At 45.5% G+C, this 20,226-nt stretch overlaps 2 protein-coding genes across 2 annotated transcripts in view; both read left to right on the top strand.

Annotated features, from left to right (window-relative positions):
- Window positions 1–20,226, top strand: part of LOC133049246 (ATP-binding cassette sub-family C member 4-like) — a 188,504-nt gene that overhangs the window by 153,923 nt on the left and 14,355 nt on the right. The window contains exons 24-25 of the mRNA XM_061133213.1: window positions 14,280–14,452; window positions 14,893–14,998. Of these exons, the coding sequence (XP_060989196.1) occupies window positions 14,280–14,452; window positions 14,893–14,998 (279 nt within the window). The remainder of the gene's footprint in view (window positions 1–14,279; window positions 14,453–14,892; window positions 14,999–20,226) is intronic.
- LOC133049094 (cytoplasmic protein NCK2-like) lies at window positions 9,180–10,613 on the top strand. Its single transcript, XM_061132994.1, has one exon. It carries the CDS (start codon window positions 9,389–9,391, stop codon window positions 10,517–10,519), a length of 1,131 nt encoding a protein of 376 aa, XP_060988977.1. The 5' UTR covers window positions 9,180–9,388; the 3' UTR covers window positions 10,520–10,613.

Raw genomic sequence — 20,226 nt, 5'->3', positions numbered from 1 at the left:
CCTGACATCTGCGTTCACCTCCTGTGAGGGGTATCAGCACCTACTACACATAGCACACACTGTGATAACAGAAACAGGGGCCTTATAAGCCCAGTTTATTATTTTTCAGTTTTGCTATATTCTATTATTTTCCCAAGCTCAAAAATAATCTGAGGTATTCTATACTGAGATGTATAGTTTTGAATAGTTATTATATGTTCTATTTTCCTTTAATTATATCTTTTTCAGTGCTTTCCTTTGTTTAAAGTGTGATATGATATCTTGAAGTCAGTTAATTGTTATAAGAACATATCCTTTTTACAATTACTCTTAATAAGAAAACAGTGTTAGATATAAATTATTTATCCATATGAATTTAGTTTCTAATTTACAGAAACAGATATGTCACACAATTAGAGTGACTCATGCCTTCATTCATGTTGTTGCTGTTTGTCATGTCTGACTTATGCCTTCTTTCATGTTGTTGCCGGTTGTCATGTCTGACTCTTCTGTAACCCCATGAACTACAGCCCACGATGCTCCTCTGTCCATGGGATTTCTCGGTGAAGAATACTGGAGTGGGTTGCAATTTCCTTAGCCAGGGGATCTCACCCAGGATCAAACCCAAGTCTCCTGCTTGGCAGGTGGATTCTTTACCACTGAGGCACCAGGGAAGCCCACCTTCATCCAGCCAACAGATATTTACTGAGAGCTTGTCAGGCAATGTTGCAGATTCTGGGGCTGTCACAGTCATCAAGAGACAAAATGTCAATCCTTTTAGAGCTTAAGTTCTCCTGGGAAGCTGAAAAGCAAGCCAATGCATATGTAATGAAATCTCAGTGCTGATACATGCAAAGGAGAAAAGCCAAGCAATACATGACGCCAGGTGAGCCGATAGCATTATTAGTAATGGGCAATATCTATTGATCTGTCACAAACTCTGCATGTACTGACTCATTTAATATTCTTCACTATGTTAGGAGGTACACACCTTTATAATTATGATATTATAGTCTTACTTAGAGTTTAGAAACCTCTAAGATAGAGTAGGTTCAGGAACTTGCCCAGTTCCTTGCCCAGCACAGCCAGGCAAGACTTATGCCCATGCTGCTTGGCTTCAAGTCTCCAGTTTATTCTTGTTTGGCTGCAAAAAAGAAAAAAATAGTCAACAAAAGAGTCCAAAATGCAGTGCTTGGGTGCAATGTCAAAAATAACAGAATGATCTTGGTTCATTTCCAAGGGAAACCATTCAGTATCACAGTAATCCAAGTCTATGCCCCAACCACTAGTGCCAAAAAAGCTTAAGTTGAACTGTTCAATGAAGACCTACAAGACCTTCTAGAACTAACACCAAAAAAAGATGTTTTCTTCATCATAGGGAACTGAAATGCAAAAGTAGGAAGTCAAGAGATACCTGAAGTAACAGGCAAGTTTGGCCTTGAAGTACAAAATGAAACAGGGCAAAGGCTAACAGAGTTTTGCCAAGAGACCGTGCTGTCATAGCAAACACCCTCTTCCAACAACAGAAGATACGACTCTATACATGGACATCACCAGATGGTCAATACTGAAATTAGATTGATTATATTCTTTGCAGCTGAAGATGGAGAAGTCCTATACAGTCAGCAAAAACAAGACCGGGAGCTGCCTATGACTCAGATCATGAACTGCTTATTACAAAATTCAAGCTTAAATTGAAGAAAGTAGGGAAAATCACAAGCTATTCCGATATGACCTAAAAAAAAAAAATCTCTTACAAATTCTACAGTGGAAGTGACAAGTAGATTCAAGGGATTAGTTCTGATAGACAGAGTGCCTGAAGATCTATGGACAGAGGTTTGTAACACTCTACAGGAGGTGGTGAACAAAACCATCCCCCCAAAAAAAGAAATGTGAAAAGGCAAAATGGTTGTCTGAGAAGGCCTTACAAATAGCTGAGAAAAGAGAAGCAAAAGGCAAAGGAGAAAAGGAAAGATATACCCATCTCACTGCAGAGTTCCAAAGAATAGAACAAAGAGATAAGAAAGCCTTCCTAAGTGATCAATGCAAATAGATAAGGAAAACAGTAGAAAAGGCAAGACTAGAGATCTCTTCAAGAAAATCAGCGATACCAAGGCAACATTTCCTGCAAGGATGGGCACAATAAAGGACAGAAATGGTGTAGACCTGTTGCAGGAAAGGGGACCCCCTTCCAGGGTCCGAAACTGGGCTCTTGTCTAACACTCGGAAATGAATTGTCCCAGGAGACACATGCTGACAAAGCAAGAGATTTTATTGGGAAAGGGCACCCGGGTGGAGAGCAGTAGGTAAGGGAACCCAGGAGAACTGCTCTGCCGCGTGGCTCGCAGTCTTGGGTTTTATGGTGATGGGATTAGTTTCCGGGTGGTCTTTGGCCAATCATTCTAATTCAGAGTCTTTCCTGGTGGCGCACGCATCGCTCAGCCAAGATGGATGCTAGCAGGAGGGATTCTGGGAAGTGGACGGACAGGTAGTGTCTCCTCTCGATCTTTCCCGAACTCTTCCGGCTGGTGGTGGCCTATTAGTTCCGTATTCCTTATCAGGATCTCCTGCCATAAAACAACTCATGCAAATGGTTACTATGGTACCTGACCAGGGTGGGCGGTTTCAATCAGTGTGCTTCCCCTAACAACTCCACCCTGAGAGACTTCATACTCAAGATGCTTCTTGGGAATTGGGGCGGAGGTCTCTTTCTTCTGTAACTTCTTCCTGCTGTGTCGGGGCGTAGGCCTGCCTAGCAGAGCAGAAGTCTCTCTCTACCTGATCTAAGTTGGGGTGTTCTATATTTGAAACCAGCTCCCACCCTTGTAGTAACATCAATTTGGCCTGGAACTGCTGGAGTCTGCTGGAGATAAACTTTGTAAGGAGTTGGAGTATACAAGGGCCAAATAGGAGGCCTAATAGGATAGTTATCACTGGACCCATGAATGGTAAGAGCCAAGAAGGGAAAGAAGGAGAACTCCATACACCTGTTGAACTTAAATCCCGGATCTTTGTAGCCTGTTCTAAAAGCCCCTTGATATCTTCTTGGACCTGCCCAGACTGGTTATAATAAAAACAGCATTCTTCTTTTAGATATAGACAAGTGCCTCCCTGTCCTGCAGTCAATAAGTCTAGAGCCCAACGATTTTGTAGGACCATTGCGGCTAGGGAGTCTAACTGGGATTGTAGGCGTTGGAGGGTCCTCGCTGTTTTTTCTATGGATACAGCAGTGTCGGTAGAAAGCTGCTGAAATTTATGTAAAGACGTTCCCCCCACGGCAACTCCTGTTAAACCAGCAGTCAGTCCTACTGCCAGGAAAATAGGGGTAAGTATTACCGCACGATGTATCCTCTGGTTGGTATATACTGGTAGAGGCAAGGAGGTATTATTCTAGGCCAGATCTATGTGGGGCGTAACATACCCTAGGGAGCAAGTTCCTGACCAAAAAGGTGGTAGGGATAAATAAGCTTTATCCCCACATATGAAATAGACACCATGACTAGGTTTAAGTTGGGCAGCAAAATGGGTTTGCCAAAGAGGAACAGGATTTCCATCTGCCTTACAACTGGAACATGGCATAATGGTACAGGGGCAGTCCTTTAGCAGCTGGGAGGAGACTGTCACCCCACTTGCTGCAAAACCGGCAGCAATGAGGGTGTTTAGAAACGGATTTAAGTGTTGTGAGGCATCTCTCTTTTTTTTTTTTTTTAATTGCTGCATGGGCATGCAGAATGAGGAAAGCATACTTAGAGTCCGTATACACATTAATCCTCTTTTTTCTCCTAACTCCAAAGCTCTTGTCAGGGCAAAAAGTTCAGCTTTCTGGGCCGAGGTGTCTGGGGGAAGAGACCCACTTTTTTTAGTTCCTTCTAGGCTCACTACTGCATATCCTGCTTTCCTCTCTCCTTTTTCTACAAAACTGCTGCCATCTGTGTACCAGTTTTCCTCTGGGTCAGATAAAGGTGTCTCTGATAGGTCCAGGCGAGAAGAGTATAACTCGTCTATGATTTGTATGCATTGGTGATCCAGAGGGGAAGTAGGGGGATCTGGCAGTAAGGTTGCTGGATTTAAAGTCTGGCAGACCCTCAACCTTATTTCTGGAGTGTCAAGGAGGAGGGCTTGGTATTGGGTGATCCTTCCCCCTGTCATCCACCTGTCCCCTTTAGTTTTTAAGACTGCTTGCACCTGGTGAGGCGTATACACTGTGGTGGGCTGACCCAGGGTCAGCCTAGATGCCTCCTTAACCATAAGAGCGGTGGCTGCTACTGCCCGGAGGCAAGTGGGCCACCCTCTGGCCACCTCATCTAGTTGTTTTGAGAGATAAGCCACGGGTTGTAATACGGGCCCCATCATCTGCCCTAACATCCCAAGAGCAGTTCTTATCCTTTCAGAAACATAGAGTCTAAAAGGCTTTTCCAGGTTTTGGAGGCCTAAAGCTGGGGCTGTAGTGATGGACTCTTTTAGGGCATTAAAGGCCACCTTGCAGGTCTCATCCCAGTCGAGTGGCTCTTTCTCTTTTCCCCTTAACTTTTTATATAGGGGTTTGGCCAGATTGCCATAATTAGGAATCCAGATCCTGCAAAACACGGTCATTCCTAAAAATCCCCTAAGCTGTTTTTTTGTTTGGGGGTACGGGGTATTTAAGATGAGGGATTTCCTCTCGGGGTCAAGCATTCTTTTTCCTTCTGTAATTATAAATCCAAGGTATTTTACTTGGGTTAAGCTAATCTGAGCCTTCTTGGGGGATACTCGATAACCCTTTTCATATAGGAAATTTAGAGTTTTAATAGTGTCCATTTGAGAGCTGGTAAAATCTGGACTAGCTATGAGCAAGTCATCCACATACTGTATTAGACTACTGTTCGTTAAAGTTAATTCCCTTAGTTTTCTCCCCAAGGAAGTCCCAAAGATATGAGGGCTATCCCTAAACCCTTGTGGTAGTCGAGTCCAGCAGAGTTGTATGGTCTCCCTCGTTTCCAAGTCCCGCCACTCAAAAGCAAAGAGTTTTTGGGATTCAGGATGGAGAGGAATGCAAAAGAAAGCATCTTTAAGATCCAAGACTGAGAAGTACTTGGCTTTTCCTGGGACTTGGGATAGGAGGGTATACGGGTTTGGGACTATGGGGTGGATGGGAACCACAGCTTCATTAACAGCTCTTAGATCCTGGACGAATCGATAAGATCCATTTGGTTTTTTTAACGGGCAAGATTGGAGTATTGCAGGGGGACTCACAGCTGATTAGAATTCCAGTATTTCGGTATTTGTTAACTAATGGTCTAAGACCCTCAAGAGCTTCTGGTTTTAAGGGATATTGTCTTTTCCAGGGGTAGGGAGCATTTGGCCTCAGAGAAATCTTTACCGGTGGAACATTTATGGCTAAACCAGGGCTGGAGACATCCCACACCTGGGGATTGACCTCATCTAGGAAAGGGACAGACTCTTTCTTTTTTACCTCTGACTGTAAATATTCAGACACTAGGCAAAGAAAATTATCGACTTCTACCTTTTCCCAAGTCACTTTGGTTTGGAGGCGGCAAAGAAGGTCTCTCCCCAGTAGGGGAGCAGGGCAACCAGGGATGTATAAGAAGGGGTGGGTTCCTTGCCAATTTCTCACCTTACAATGGAGGGGCTTAGTAAAATTCCGGCTTTGGGGTTTTTTATCTACCCCATCACCATTTTAGTCTGGGAGTCTAAAGGTCCTAATCGGAAAGGAAGAACGGAGAAGGCAGCCCCCGTGTCTAGAAGAAAGTTTACATCCTTACCTTCTATTTGTAGAGTCACCCAAGGGTCGAGAGGAGTGATCTGGATCTCACCATTCGCGGGGGTTTTTCGAGCCGCTGGGCACCATCAGTCCTGGTCGCCCAGAACTAACACAGAGGGAGCAGGTGTAGGGGTCGCCATATGCCTTCCCTTAGGGCGATATGGACACTCCCTTTTTCAATGTCCATCCTCTCTGTAGTAGGCACATTGGGTGCGGCTCAGCCGCGGTGGATTGTTAAGATCTTTTTTTCTTCCTTGCTCTCCCCGGGACTCTCGCATAGTGGCAGGATGAATCAAGGCCAGGATTTTAGCCTGTTGTTGGGCCAAGGCCTGGGTTTGCCTCTCTATTCTCCTATCTTTTTGGACTTTTTTTTGCTCCCTTCTTGCCTCCTCCTCCCGGTCCCTGTTCAAAAACACCCTATTTGCCTCCTCCACCAAATCGGAAATTGGGGTCTCTGGTCCTTTTCCTAGTTTTTGTAATTTTTTCCTTATGTCTGGGGCTGCCTGGGTTATGAAGGAATGGGCCAACAGGACTCGTCCTTCCATACTTGTTAAATCTGTCTCGGTAAAGTTTTTAAAGGCTTCTGTGAGTCTGCCCAAGAAAAGAGCTGGATTTTCATTTTCTCCCTGTGTAACCTCTTTTATCTTATTATAATTAACAACCTTTCGCACACCCTGGGTCATTCTCTGTAGTAGGCAAGTAATGAGGTGTCTTAAGGATTCCTTTCCTGCCCTTGTATTAGGATCCCAGTCTGGCTCTGTCGAGGGAATTGCCTCTTCGGCAGGGGCCAGACTGACATCTACCCGCTGTCTTTCATCAGCCACTTTTCTAGCCTGATCTAGGATTCGAGCTTTTTCTCATCATTACAACACCGGGTGAGGATGACCATTATATCCCTCCAGGTGAGGGAGAAGTTAAGGCTAAGACGCTCAAATTTATCCTTAAATTTTTGGGGGTTCTCGGAATATGAACCCAATTGTTCCATGCATTGGGTAATGTCTTGCATAGAGAATGGAACATGAACGTGCATAGTTCCCCCCTCCCCATCTGGTACCTCTCTTAGGGGGCAGATTTTGTCTGAGGATGACCTTTTCTTCTGTAGAGGACAAAGCTTACTTCCTGATCGTAACCCCATGGGGGAGGGGACATATGGAGGAGGAGCCGAGGCGACTGGGAGTGACTCCCCTTCTGATCTCATGTCTTCCGGCCCGGGCTCCTGACTTCCGGGCGTGTCTGACCCTCCCTTCCTCGTGGCCTCTCTGCTGAAGCAGGGGAGGTCAAGAGAAGGTCAAGGGGATCTTCTGTTTCAGGCCTTGCTAAAAGGATTTTGGAAGAGCATTTATCGAAGTCCTCAAGCTTATATTTTCCCTTTTTTTCAGAATCCTGGTAGAGGGCCATAAAGGCCTGAACATAGGGAACTTCTTTGTATTTACCCACACGTTTGCAGTATAGACTGAGCTGTAAAATGGTGTTGTGTCCAAGTGATCCTGACTGCGGCCATTTTTCCCCTCCTCCCAGGGAGTAAGTAGGCCAGTACTGAGTACAGTATTTGATAAGTTTTTTCTTTTTTAACCCTCCCAGTTGGTGTCCCTCCCAGTTGGCCAAAAGACAACCGAGCGGGGTGTCTAGAGGGAAGCTAGGCTTATTTCCCATTTTAGCAATGGTATAGCCTATATCTCGTTCCCAAGGGACCAGTACTGGGGCGGATGCCTCTATATCTGACTCTAGAGAGATTGTAAGCTCTCTCCTGGTCCCAAAGGGCCTGATTGTATAAGCGCCAAAGGAAATGTTCGGTAGTAAGCACAATCAATGGGGCTGTAGGGCTGCTCCCAAAAGGTAAATTAACCCCTAAGGATGTATCTAGGGTGTTAATTTTCACCCAAGACCAGGTGCGACTATACTGAACCCCGTCAATCACTTCCACGTGGAAGCACTCAGCCAAATGCGCAATTAAATGGCTGAATTTATAGAAACAGGGCACCCGATGGAGGGCTTCTAACGCCCGATCGTCTCCCCAGGAACAGAAAGCACAGTTGATGGGGAGCAGAGGGCGTAGCCTCTCTGAAAATCTCTTACAAAGACCCAGAACTTCAGGTCCAAGTATTGACAGACAGAGTAAGCGGAAATAACTTGGGTCTTTAAAGAGAGGGAAGAGGGCCAGGTTGAGAGAAGAGGGGTGGGACGAGACAGAAGGTCTAGGAGTGGGGGAGAGAGAGAAAAAGGGGTGGCCTTACAGACGTCTCCTGCCACCTGCAGACACCCAGGCGTTACGGGACTTTTCCCTGGGCTTCCAGAGAAGGGAGGACTGGAACTCGGCCCTACCAGAACCAGAATTCGAGTTCTCTGCCAAGAGGAGGTGATCAGTCTCCAATCCTCAGCTTAAGCTGAGGCCCTTCGACCAGATTCCTGCGTCCAGGACCAGGGGACTAGAAAAACAGGAAGGATAGGAAGGGCTAAGGAGAGGAAAGAGAGAGGGAAGAGGAGGGAGGTCAATAAAGTCTCTTGTTCCTTACCGGTCGGGGCACTCTGGCCAGTTGTCCGCGTCAGGAGGAGACCAGGGACAAAAGGGTCCCAGTTGCGGCCGCTGGGTCTGGTCCATTGGCAGGCAAGCTGGCCCCTGAGAACCCCGAGTGGTCAGGATGTCAGTCTCAGCGAAGAAGATGTCCCTTCGTGGTCGCCATTTGTTGCAGGAAAGGGGACCCCCTTCCAGGGTCCGAAACTGGGCTCTTGTCTAACACTCGGAAATGAATTGTCCGAGGAGACACATGCTGACAAAGCAAGAGATTTTATTGGGAAAGGGCACCCGGGTGGAGAGCAGTAGGTAAGGGAACCCAGGAGAACTGCTCTGCCGCGTGGCTCGCAGTCTTGGGTTTTATGGTGATGGGATTAGTTTCCGGGTGGTCTTTGGCCAATCATTCTAATTCAGAGTCTTTCCTGGTGGCGCACGCATCGCTCAGCCAAGATGGATGCTAGCAGGAGGGATTCTGGGAAGTGGACGGACAGGTAGTGTCTCCTCTCGATCTTTCCCGAACTCTTCCGGCTGGTGGTGGCCTATTAGTTCCGTATTCCTTATCAGGATCTCCTGCCATAAAACAACTCATGCAAATGGTTACTATGGTACCTGACCAGGGTGGGCGGTTTCAATCAGTGTGCTTCCCCTAACAGACCTAACAGAAGCAGAAGATATTAAGAAGAGGCAAGAATACATGGAAGAGCTATTAAAAAAAAAATATCTTAGGCGGCGGGAGCGAGGCCGGAGCCGAGCGGGCCGGCGGGCGCGGGGCTCGGCGTCTGGGGTCGGCCGGGCCCGCGGGGTCCGCCCGGGCCGGAGCGTCGGCCGAGCGGCGGCAGGAGCGAGCGGCGCAGACAAAGAGCGGCGCCTGGGCGGGCGCAGGGCGGCCGCCGCCCGGGACCCGCGCCGCTGCCCCGGCCTCGGCGGGCAGCACGCGAGATTTCCTACGTTCCTTTTCTTCTAGCAACTTCCTGGATCGTCACTCTCTGCTGAGATTTGAGTTAGATAGGAGAATTTGGAGAACTCTGGCAGCTTGGTGACTTCAGGTGCAGTCAGCTGGGGAACTCACCCTTTGAGGAGCTCTGCGTTGCGTGTCACCTCTTGTAACTGGGCGCCGAAGAAGGACTCCATGAAAGATGACAGAGGAGGTCATCGTCATAGCCAAGTGGGACTACACAGCCCAGCAGGATCAGGAGCTGGACATCAAGAAGAACGAGCGCCTGTGGCTACTGGACGACTCCAAGACGTGGTGGCGGGTGCGCAATGCAGCCAACCGGACAGGCTATGTGCCGTCCGATTACGTGGAGAGGAAGAACAGCCTGAAGAAGGGCTCCCTGGTGAAGAACATCAGGGACACGCTTGGCCTCGGAAGGACCCGCCGGAAGACGAGCGCACGCGATGCATCCCCCACGCCCAGCACGGACGCGGAGTTCCCCGCCAACGGCAGCGGCGCAGACCGCATCTACGACCTCAGCATCCCCGCCGTGGTCAAGTTCGCGTATGCAGCAGAGCGCGAGGATGAGCTGTCGCTGGTGAAGGGCTCGCGCGTCACCGTCATGGAGAAGTGCAGCGACGGCTGGTGGCGGGGCAGCTACAACGGCCAGGTGGGCTGGTTCCCGTCCAACTACGTGCTGGAGGAGCTGGACGAGGCAGCCGGCGACGCGCCCGGGGGCTCGAGCCTGCGGCCCGGCGCCACGCTCAGCAATGGGCAGGGCGCGCGGGCGCTGCAGGTGGTGCAGACACTGTACCCTTTCAGCTCGGTCACCGAGGAGGAGCTCAACTTCGACAAGGGCGAGACCATGGAGGTGATCGAGAAGCCCGAGAACGACCCCGAGTGGTGGCGCTGCCGCAACGCGCGTGGCCAGGTCGGCCTGGTACCCAAGAACTACGTGGTGGTGCTCAGCGAGGGCCCGGCCCCGCGCGCTGGCTCCGGACCCACGGAGCCTGCTCGTGCCGGCCGGTTCGCAGGCCGCGAGTGGTACTACGGGAACGTCACTCGCCACCAGGCCGAGTGCGCACTCAACGCGCGGGGCGTTCAGGGCGACTTCCTTGTGCGGGACAGCGAGTCCTCGCCCCGTGACTTCTCCGTGTCTCTCAAAGCATCAGGGAAGAACAAGCATTTCAAGGTTCAGCTGGTGGACAACGTCTACTGCATTGGGCAGCGGCGCTTCCACACCATGGACGAGCTGGTGGAGCACTACAAGAAGGCCCCCATCTTCACCAGCGAGCACGGGGAGAAGCTCTACCTCGTCCGGGCGCTGCAGTGATGCCCTGGGAAGGCGCCCTGGCTGGGCTCTCTTGCAGACCCCGTTCTCTCCGCCTGGTCCCTTCTTTGTCCAGGTCGGTTATTTGCCACCTGCCCCACTCTTTGCCATCCCGGGCCCTCCCGGCTGGTTTTCGTGATGGGAGGTGGACAGAGCGAGTCGGTTCACTTTTTTCCTCCTCCATGGGAGACAGCCTTAGTCCATTCACACCGCTCGCGCCAGCAGACCCCCCCTTACAGAACTCGGGCGCTGTGTGGATGCACCAGAGCTGCCCTTATGTCCATGAGCCACAGAGCAGGCGGCACCTGCCTGGGGACCCCCAGTCCTGACCCCAGCAGCCCACCATCCCTGTCGTTTGTGCTCCCACGGCTCCCAGGCTCTCCGGGGACAACCCCGGGTGCTCTTAGCAATACTGGAACCACCGGGCAAGACGGGAGGGAAGATGCTGTCCAGTGCCTTTGGGGCTGCGCTTGCAATAAAGAGAAGAGGTCCTGGAATGCCGGTTTGCAGAAGAGGGGCCAGAGACTGGGGGAGACGGTGGTTTCGGAAATTCCCCCCCGACGTGCCATCAGCAGAGTGCTCTTTCCTCTTGCCCTTCGGCTCGTTTCAATCTCACAGTGATGTCTTTAATTCTCAAAGTCATATGTACCTGTAGCCATTTGTTGACACTAATGCAGATGATTAAGGAAAACAGGTGATCTTTGGGGAGGGGAGCGACACACACTTCACACACACACACACACACACACACACACACACACACATACACGCACACACAAAATATATATATATATATATATATATATATATATATATATATATATATATAGTATTTGCTTTACAGGGAAATTTTTCAGGGTTTACAAAAGGATATGTGATTGGTAGTAAGAGACACAGAATGTTTATGGAGAAATTGCATTTTCTTTTCTCTTTACATCCGAACTCCTTTATAGTTCCAATATACAGTCTTGAGATGGCACATTCCTACAGTTGAGGAAGGGGTCTTGAGACCTCCTAAACTGCATACTCAATTTTTTGGATATTGTAATAAAAAAGTATTATGACGAAAAAAAAAATATCTTAATGACACAAATAGCCACAATGGTATGATCACTCACTCAGAGACAGGCATCCTGGAGTGTGAAGTCAAGTGGGCCTTGGGAAGCATCATGATGAGCAAAGCTAGTGAAGGTGATGGAATTCCAGCTGATCTATTTCAAATCCTAAAAGATGATGCTGTGAAAGCACTGCAGTCAATATGCCAGCAAATTTGGAGGACTCAGCAGTGGTCACAGGGCTGGAAAAGGTCAGTCTTCATTCCAATCACAAAGAAGGACAGTGCCAAAGGATGTTCAAATTACTACACAGTTGTACTCATTTCACGTGCTAGTAAGGTAATGCTCAAAATCCTTCACGCTAGTCTTCAACAGTACATGAACCAAGAACTTCCAAATGTACAAACTGAATTTAGAAAAGCCAGAAGAACTGGAGATAAAATTGCCAACATCCATTGGATCATCGAAAAAGGAAGAGAATTCCAGAAAAACATCTGCTTCATTGACTACACTAAAGCCTTTGGCTGTGTGGATCACAACAAACTGTGGAAAATTCTTAAAGAAATAGGAATACCAGACCATGTTACCTGCCTCCTGAGAAATCTGTATGCAGGTCAAGAAGCAACAGTTAGAACCAGACATGGAACAACTGGTTCCAAAGCAACAATTTGGACTGGTTCCAAATTGGAAAAGGAGTACCTCAAGGCTATATATTGTCACCTTGCTTATTTGACTTAAATGCAGAGTACATCATGCAAAATGTCAGGCTGGATGAAGCACAAGCTGGCATCAAGTTTGCCTGGAGAAATATCAATAATGTCAGATATGCATCTGACACCACCCTAGTAGTAGAAAGTGTAGAGGAAAAAGAGCGTCTTGATAAAAGTGAAAGAGGAGAGTGAAAAAGCTGGCTTAAAACTCAACATTCAAGAAGCTAAGATCATGGCATCCTGTCTTATCACTTCATTGCAATAGATGGGGAAACAATGGAAACAATGACAGACTTTATTTTCTTGGGCTCCAAAATCACTGCAGATGGTGACTGCAGCCATGAAATTGAAGGATGCTTGCTATAGAGAAGAGAAGCTATAACAAACCTAGACAGAATATTAAAAAACAGAGATATCTCTTTGCCAACAAAGTCCATGTAGTCAAACCTATGGTTTTCCCAGTAGCCATGTACCAGTGTGAGAGTTAGACCATAAAGAAGGTTGAGCACAGAAGAACTGATGCTTTTGAACTGTGGTTCTGGAGAAGATTGTTGAGAGTCCCTTGGAGAGCAAGGAGATCAAACCAGTCTATCCTCAGGGAAATCAACCCTGAATTTTCCATGGAAGGACTGATGATGAAGCTGAAGCTCCAATACTTTGGCTACCCTATGTGAAGAGACGACTCATTGGAAAAGACCCTGATGTTGGGAAAGATGGAAGGGTATGAAATAGGACAGATGGTTGGATGGCATCACCCATTTAACAGACATGAGTTTGAGCAAACTCCAAGAAATAGTGAAGGACAATGAACCCTGGTGTGCTGCTATCCATGGGGTTGCAAAGTGTTGGACACAACTCAGCGACTGAACAACAACAACCTATATCCATATGCTGGGGGAGATAAGATGTTTTGTTTTATTTTTCATGTGTTTTCATTCACTACAGTGCATTTATGACACTGAAGAAAATGCACTTGATTGGTCCACTATTTATAGCATTAAACTTGGGAAAGAACTATCATCAGAATGGGCTCCAGGATTACTAATGTATATGGGGCAGTTTGACCTTGTTTGAACTTGCATATATTAAACTTTAGAAAATAGTAAAGAGCCAATAAGATTATATCTTCAGAGAACCAGATTTTCTATAAAATTAAAAAAAATTTTTTTTGGTTTATTTTTATTTGTTGGAGGCTAATTACTTTACAATATTGTAGTGGTTTTTGCCACACATTGACATGAGTCAGCCATGGATTTACAGGTGTTCCCCATCCTAAACCCCCCTCCCACCTCCCTCCCCATCCCATCACTCTGGGTCATCCCAGTGCATCAGCCCCAAGCACTTGTCTCATGCATCCAACCTGGACTGGAGATCTGTTTCACACTTGATAATATATATGTTTCGATGCTGTTCTCTCAGATCATCCCACCCTCGCCTTCTCCCATAGAGTCCCAAAGTCTGTTCTATACATCTGTGTCTCTTTTTCTGTCTTACATATAGGGTTATTGTTACCATCTTTCTAAATTACATATATATGTGTTAGTATACTGTATTGGTGTTTATCTTTCTGGCTTACTTCACTCTGTATAATGGGCTCCAGTTGTAAAAATTTTTGAAAGCTTTTCTCTAGCATACCAACTCCTATGCAAAATGTAATTTGGGAAACTTGACTCAACCATAAAGATCCTTTTAACTTTTCTGTTTCAATCATTTGGGGAGACATAGCTTCACTTTTTGAGAGACTTCCTTAACTAACCCCTGCATGGGGCTTCTGGTGGATATCCTGTGGTGGGATGGGGGACACTGAGATCTTTCTGTCCTGAGTTGACTCCACCATCTTTCTCAGTGAACACTCATTGGAAGGAGCTATCCCCATCACCTGGCTGTACATGTAAGATATGTAAGAAGTCCTGAGATGTCAAAGCTCTAGTGTCTAAGAGGCTTGTCTACTTTAGTAGCAGTTTGCTTAGAAAAATGTCATTCTTTCTGTATACACAGGTACAACTTAAAAAATCCATTGAAGGTCTTCCTGCTAAATTGAATACTGAATTAGCAGAATCTGGATTGAACTTGAGTGTTGGTCAGAAACAACTGGTGTGTCTTGCCAGGGCTATTCTCAGGAAAAATCAGATATTGATTCTTGACAAAGCCACATCATACGTGGATCCAAGGTATGGAGCTGAGCCCCAGGAAATCTTGAACTGACTTGTAAATGTGGTAAATGGAAAACATTTAGTGAATCTTCTAAATGTTTCTAAGTGCCCTCTTGGCCTCATGGATATCTGTTGATAATATTAATTCCAGAAAACAAAGGAAAAAGCCAAGACATGTTTTATGGTGTTAATATTGTTATGAGGCATCCTAAGAGAGCTAAATTCCTAAATTCAGCTCCTGAGAGTTTCAAGCAATTCTGAGGGAAGACTAATTTTCCATCACTTTATGAAAAATAATAAAATTCTAAGCAGACATTTTATACTTAGTTTTTTAGGAACAAGACTATATGTTAAAGTACTGATTTTTAAAAACACTGTAAAAATATCATAGGGTATTTTTAAGTCTTAAGTCTGCTTTTCCTGTCTTTACTGAACTAAATCAACTTCTTTGTTTCTAGAACTGATGAGTTAATACAAAAACAAATTTGTGAGAGATTTGCCCAGTGCACTGTGCTGACCATTACACACAGGTTGAGCACCATTATTGACTGTGATTGGATAATGGTAAGACCCTCACCATTTTAGTTGTTTCCATTTATGTTCAATTTTCAGTGTATCCTTCTGTGTAAAATTTGTTAGGAACCTCCATTAATTTTTCTCTTAGTTTCGTCTCTCATTCCTGAACATTACTCAAATACTTAACTATACTTTTAGAATGCACTATTAAATAATATATCCAATAATCTTATATTTTCATATTAAAAGTTTATTTGAATTGTCATTTTTTTTTTTTTTTTTTTTTGTGATGGCCAACCATTAAGATATTCCAAATCCAAGTTATAGCTCCATATTTTAGTGGGGTAGAACATAGTCATTTTCACTGTGTCATAGTTGTTTCAGCATTTTTGGGTTCCCTTATCAAAAAATTAGCCTCTAATTTAGCCTGCCAGGAAGCTGGTGGCTAAAGTTGTAGAATTTCTCAGGAGTCCAAGAGAAGAAACGGCCTAGTGAGAAAAACAGTATTTTAACTAAAAGGATTTAATATAAGAAATTTATTATATAGGGATTAGAGGGCTAGAAAAATGAAACACTGGGGTAATGATTTTAGAAAGCATCTACCATATCCTCTCAGATCTCCAGACCTGAGAACTCAGAATTCTGAGAGGCTGTAAAGAACTGATGCTCAGACCTCCAAGGAGAGGTCACTGCCCGGTTGCTGGTCATATTTGTGAGGGGGCAGCATGGGGCTGGTTCTCCATGTGCTAATATCCTGGAGCTGGAGTCAGGTTCCAGTGCTAAGGTGATGCTAGTAGCAAAATCAGGTAGAACATTAGCTGTGTTTCCCACCTTCAGTCTCCCTCTAGTGCCCCCTACTGGCAGGACCTAACATAGGCCACCTGGCAAAAGAGTCTCTGAACTGTTGCAGTGACTTGCAGAGACCCAGCTTCTGCATCACAGATGAGAGTTTGGAAGGAAAGGCAAATCAGGGATGAGAGATTAAATAAACAACCAGCAAGTCTCTTACACAATATTTCTGTTCTGCACACACGGCAAGCTCCAGTCTTTGGTCTCTGGATATCTGTCTAGTATCTTCCTTCCAGGTTTGGTTGGCTCTTTCTTCCTTAGTAATTTAATACTTCCTTCCTTAGCTTTATTTCCTTCCTCCACCTATGCCTTTTCTCTCTCTTTTTCATTTTATCTCTTTCCTTACCCTTTCCCTCAGTTTCCCTTGCTCAGTTTCAATAAATGTTAGGATGTGGCTTTATAAAACAAGAAAAGCATTCCTCAAAGGAAAAACTTTGGCAGCAAATAATCTCAAGGAATGCAAGATACTTTAGGGTATTTTGATGGTCCATACAAAACAGGTAATAATCACCAATGAGTGGTCAGTAATACCCACACTTCCTATTGTCTAAGGATAATAGTACCATCTCTTTTGACTTCTTGGGCAGCTTCTGGAATATCACCTCCTGTCCTACTCCACATGCATTGTCGTGTGGGATCATCAGTGGGCACCGAGTAGACACCAGGCTGTCAGCACTGAGGCAGTGCCTGTAGCCTCACTCCCCGAGCTGGGCGGCACAAGAGTGAGCTCTGGGAGGCAGACGACAGGAGTGGGGCATCCCCGACCCAGCGTATGCTCTAGGCTCCAAGCAGTGTGTCTGGTTACCTGGACTAGACATCACAGTAGGAAGCAGGCTCTACCTGCAGACTTTCATGAGAGATGGGGTGGCATCCAAGATTGCCTAACAGTGACTCTTCATTTCTAGAAATGTTTTGTGTCAGGCATCCTTAGTCCTTCATTTTGTGTTCTTGAATGCTAATTGGAAAAGTAAGCTTTTATTTCTAGTTTTTACCTGTCACTTTATTGTTCTTACCTCTCAACATTGTATTTCAAAGACTGTCCCCCAAAGCACCATCTTTCCATAATAAATAAGTAATGCTGTGAAAGGTAGCTGTTTCAAGCCCTTTGTAAGGCTTTAGACATAGCAGCAGAAAGGTGACTTGATCTCCAGCTCAGTTAAGGGTCTGTTCAATTAGATTCTTTGTTCCTAAAGGTACCCTGAAGATTTATTTTTGATTTTTGGTATTATAGCATTAATGACATTCATGGTAGCAGATTCCTTTTGTAATCTAATTCTTAGAAATACTGTCAGCTTGAAATATGTGGTTGGTTAGGGAAACTGAAGAAGGACAGAATTTGGAGGACATGTCGCCTGGTCAGTCCTAAAGTGTTATCACTCAGCATCTGATCTGCAGATGTGAACATCTATATCCTCTGAACCAGTCAGCTTTGTTGCTATTATCAAAATTCGTTCATTTTTTTAATGCTTTACTTACTGATTTGTTGTTCAGTCAGTCACCTTTGTGACCCCATGGACTGCAGCATGCCAGGCTTCCCTGTCCTTCACTATCTCCCAGAGCTTACCCAAACTCATGTCCTTTGAGTCGGTGATGCCATCCAACCATCTCATCCTCTGTTGTCCCCTTCTCCTCCTGCCCTTAATCTTTCCCAGCATCAGGGTCTTTTGCAGTGAGTCGACTCTTCACATCAGGTGGCCAAAATATTGGGGCTTCAGCTGCAGCATCAGTCTTTCCAATGAGTATTCAGGGTTTATTTCCTTTGGGATTGACTGGTTTGATCTCCTGCAGTCCAGGGGACTCTCAAGAGTCTTCTCCAGCACCACATTTCAAAAGCATCAATTCTTTGGCTGGCACTCAGCCTTCTTTATGGTCCAACTCTCACATCCATACGTGACTTCTGGAAAAGCCATAGCTTAGACTATATGGGCCTTTGTCAGCAAAGCAGTGTCTCTACTTTTTAATACACTGTCTAGGTTTGTAATAACTTTTCTTCCAAGGAGCAAGCGTCTTTTACTTACCAAGATCTCCTGGTCAATTTCTATAACCTCAGATTTTTCTTTCTTGGTCAATGTCTGTGAACAAATCTTTAAAGTAGATATGAAGCAGTGCACTGCCCATCCCTCCCCAACTGTCTGGTTCTGTCCCACTCTGCTCTCCCGCCTTCCTTTACAGCTGAAACCACACTGACAGTCTCTCAGTCCTCCAGATTCAGCGTTCACTATCTTACAATGCACCCTCTCTAGACTGTTGGCTTATAAGGTGCCTGCAGTGGACATGGTGAGATGGTGGGACTTGGGGTAGATAAGGAAGTGGAGCCAAGTGGACTGCGTGATGGATTGCATATGGGATCTGAGGGCAGAGAAACAAGTTGATGCTGGTTTCTGGATGCAGGGACTGAGCAACTAAGTGAATGGGTAAGATGGAGGGAGAAGGGAAATGCAAGGGTTCTATTTGGAGCCTGTCACCTTTGTGATGAATGACCTTGTTTCCAGGAAAGGACCTTACCATTCACTGTGGAGCTGCTCTTCCCACTCCTGTGTTGGGAGACCTTCAGTGTAAGGTTCCTTGGTTGAGGTCACCAGTGATGTCATGGGGAGGTCCCACCAGGAGATGTAAGCTTGGCCCCGTGTTTACATCTCGGTCTGAGCTGGTTGTGGTTGCTGACTCTTCTGGTAGGAATAACAGGATTAGACCTCAGGGCACCAAGAGACAGGCATCCCCCAGCTTCAGGGTTGGGGATCGTCCTCTGTGCTCCATTCACCCCAGGTGTAAAGCTTGTATGTTATTCTAGAGCTTCTGATTACCAGTCAGCTTTCAATTCAGCAAAAACATCACAAATAATGTTCTTTCTCAAACCTTCAATTTTTGAGGCAATCTTATTTTTACTGCTTGCTTTAGGACTATAGACATACCTTGTTTTATTGTGCTTCCCAGATACTGCATTTTTTCCAAATTGAGAGCTTGTCATAAACCTGCATCGAGCAAATCTATAGGCACCATTTTTCCATCAGCATCTGCTTATTCCATGTCTCTGTGTCACCTTTTGGTAATTCTCACAATATATCAAACATTTTCACTATCATTGCAGTTGCTTTGGTGATCTGTAACATCAATGATCTTTGATATTACTACTATGACTTACTGAAGTCTCTGATGATGGTTAATATTTTTTAGTAGTACCTTATTTTTAAGTTAAAGTCTGTACATTGTGTTTTTTCTTTTCAGATATAATGCTATTGCACTCATGCTTGGGTATAGTATAGTGTAAACATAACTTCTATATGCCCTGGAAAACCAGAAACTTCCTGTGATGCACATTACAGCAATATTCACTATATTCTGGTGTTCTGAAACTGAACCCGCAATAGCTCTGAGAGATGCCTGTACCAGTTCCTTTCTGAAAAGCAAATGATTGTCTATTCTAAAAGCTTTAAGGAAATAAAGAAAAGTCAATCTGCTGCAAAGCCTGATGCTTCACAAGGCAGGCTGCCAGCCTGGGGGAGGGGCTTGGGGAAGTGACAGAGCTGACGAGGGGGATAACCAACAGTGATGTCGGCATAACCAACAGTGATGTCACCATAAAGTCCTGTCAGTGCAAGAATTTTATTTTACAAATAAATTATCTTAATTTTAAGTATCTTGTCATGTATGCATGTGAGAGTTGGACTGTGAAGAAACCTGAGCACCGAAGAATTGATGCTTTTGAACTGTGGTGTTGGAGAAGACTCTTGAGGGTTCCTTGAGCTACAAGGAGATCCAACCAGTCCATCCTAAAGATTAGTCCTGGGTGTTCATTGAAAGGACTGATGTTGAAGCTTAAACTCCAATACTTTAGCCACATCATGTGAAGAGCTGACTCATTGCAGAAGACTCTGATGTTGGGAAGGACTGGGTGCAGGAGGAGAAGGGGATGACAGAGGATGAAATGGCTGGATGGCATCACCAACTCGATGGACATGAGTTTGAGTAAACTCCGGGAGTTGGTGATGGACAGGGAGGACTGGCGTGCAGAGATTCATGGGGTCGCAAAGAGTCTGACATGACTGAGTGACTGAACTGAACTGAAAGATGTCATAACAGCATCTAAGTTATGATTAGGCATAAAAGGCATAACAGCAACTAAGTTAATCTTCCTCATTTGCTCCAAAATAGTGGAGCATGACAGACCAATTAGAAATCTGTTTTCTCCTAAGACTCACCACTGTCTCTACATTAGAGGGTTCTTCCTATGGATTTTAGGATTAGCTGGGTGCTTGTGACCTGCTTTCTCTGCAGCCAATAGCACAGCTGTTGCCTCCAATTCCTGCACACTGCAGTCTTCATATCACCCAAATTCTCCTTAGAAGCGTGAACAAAGAAGCATGTGACAATCCGCACTTGCATTAATTGTTTTTTAATTAATTTAATTAATTTTTCTTTTAATGTAA

Source organism: Dama dama, chromosome 30 (assembly GCF_033118175.1).
Source record: "Dama dama isolate Ldn47 chromosome 30, ASM3311817v1, whole genome shotgun sequence".
Lineage (NCBI taxonomy): Eukaryota > Metazoa > Chordata > Mammalia > Artiodactyla > Cervidae > Dama > Dama dama.
This window is presented reverse-complemented; position numbering and strand designations above follow the sequence as displayed.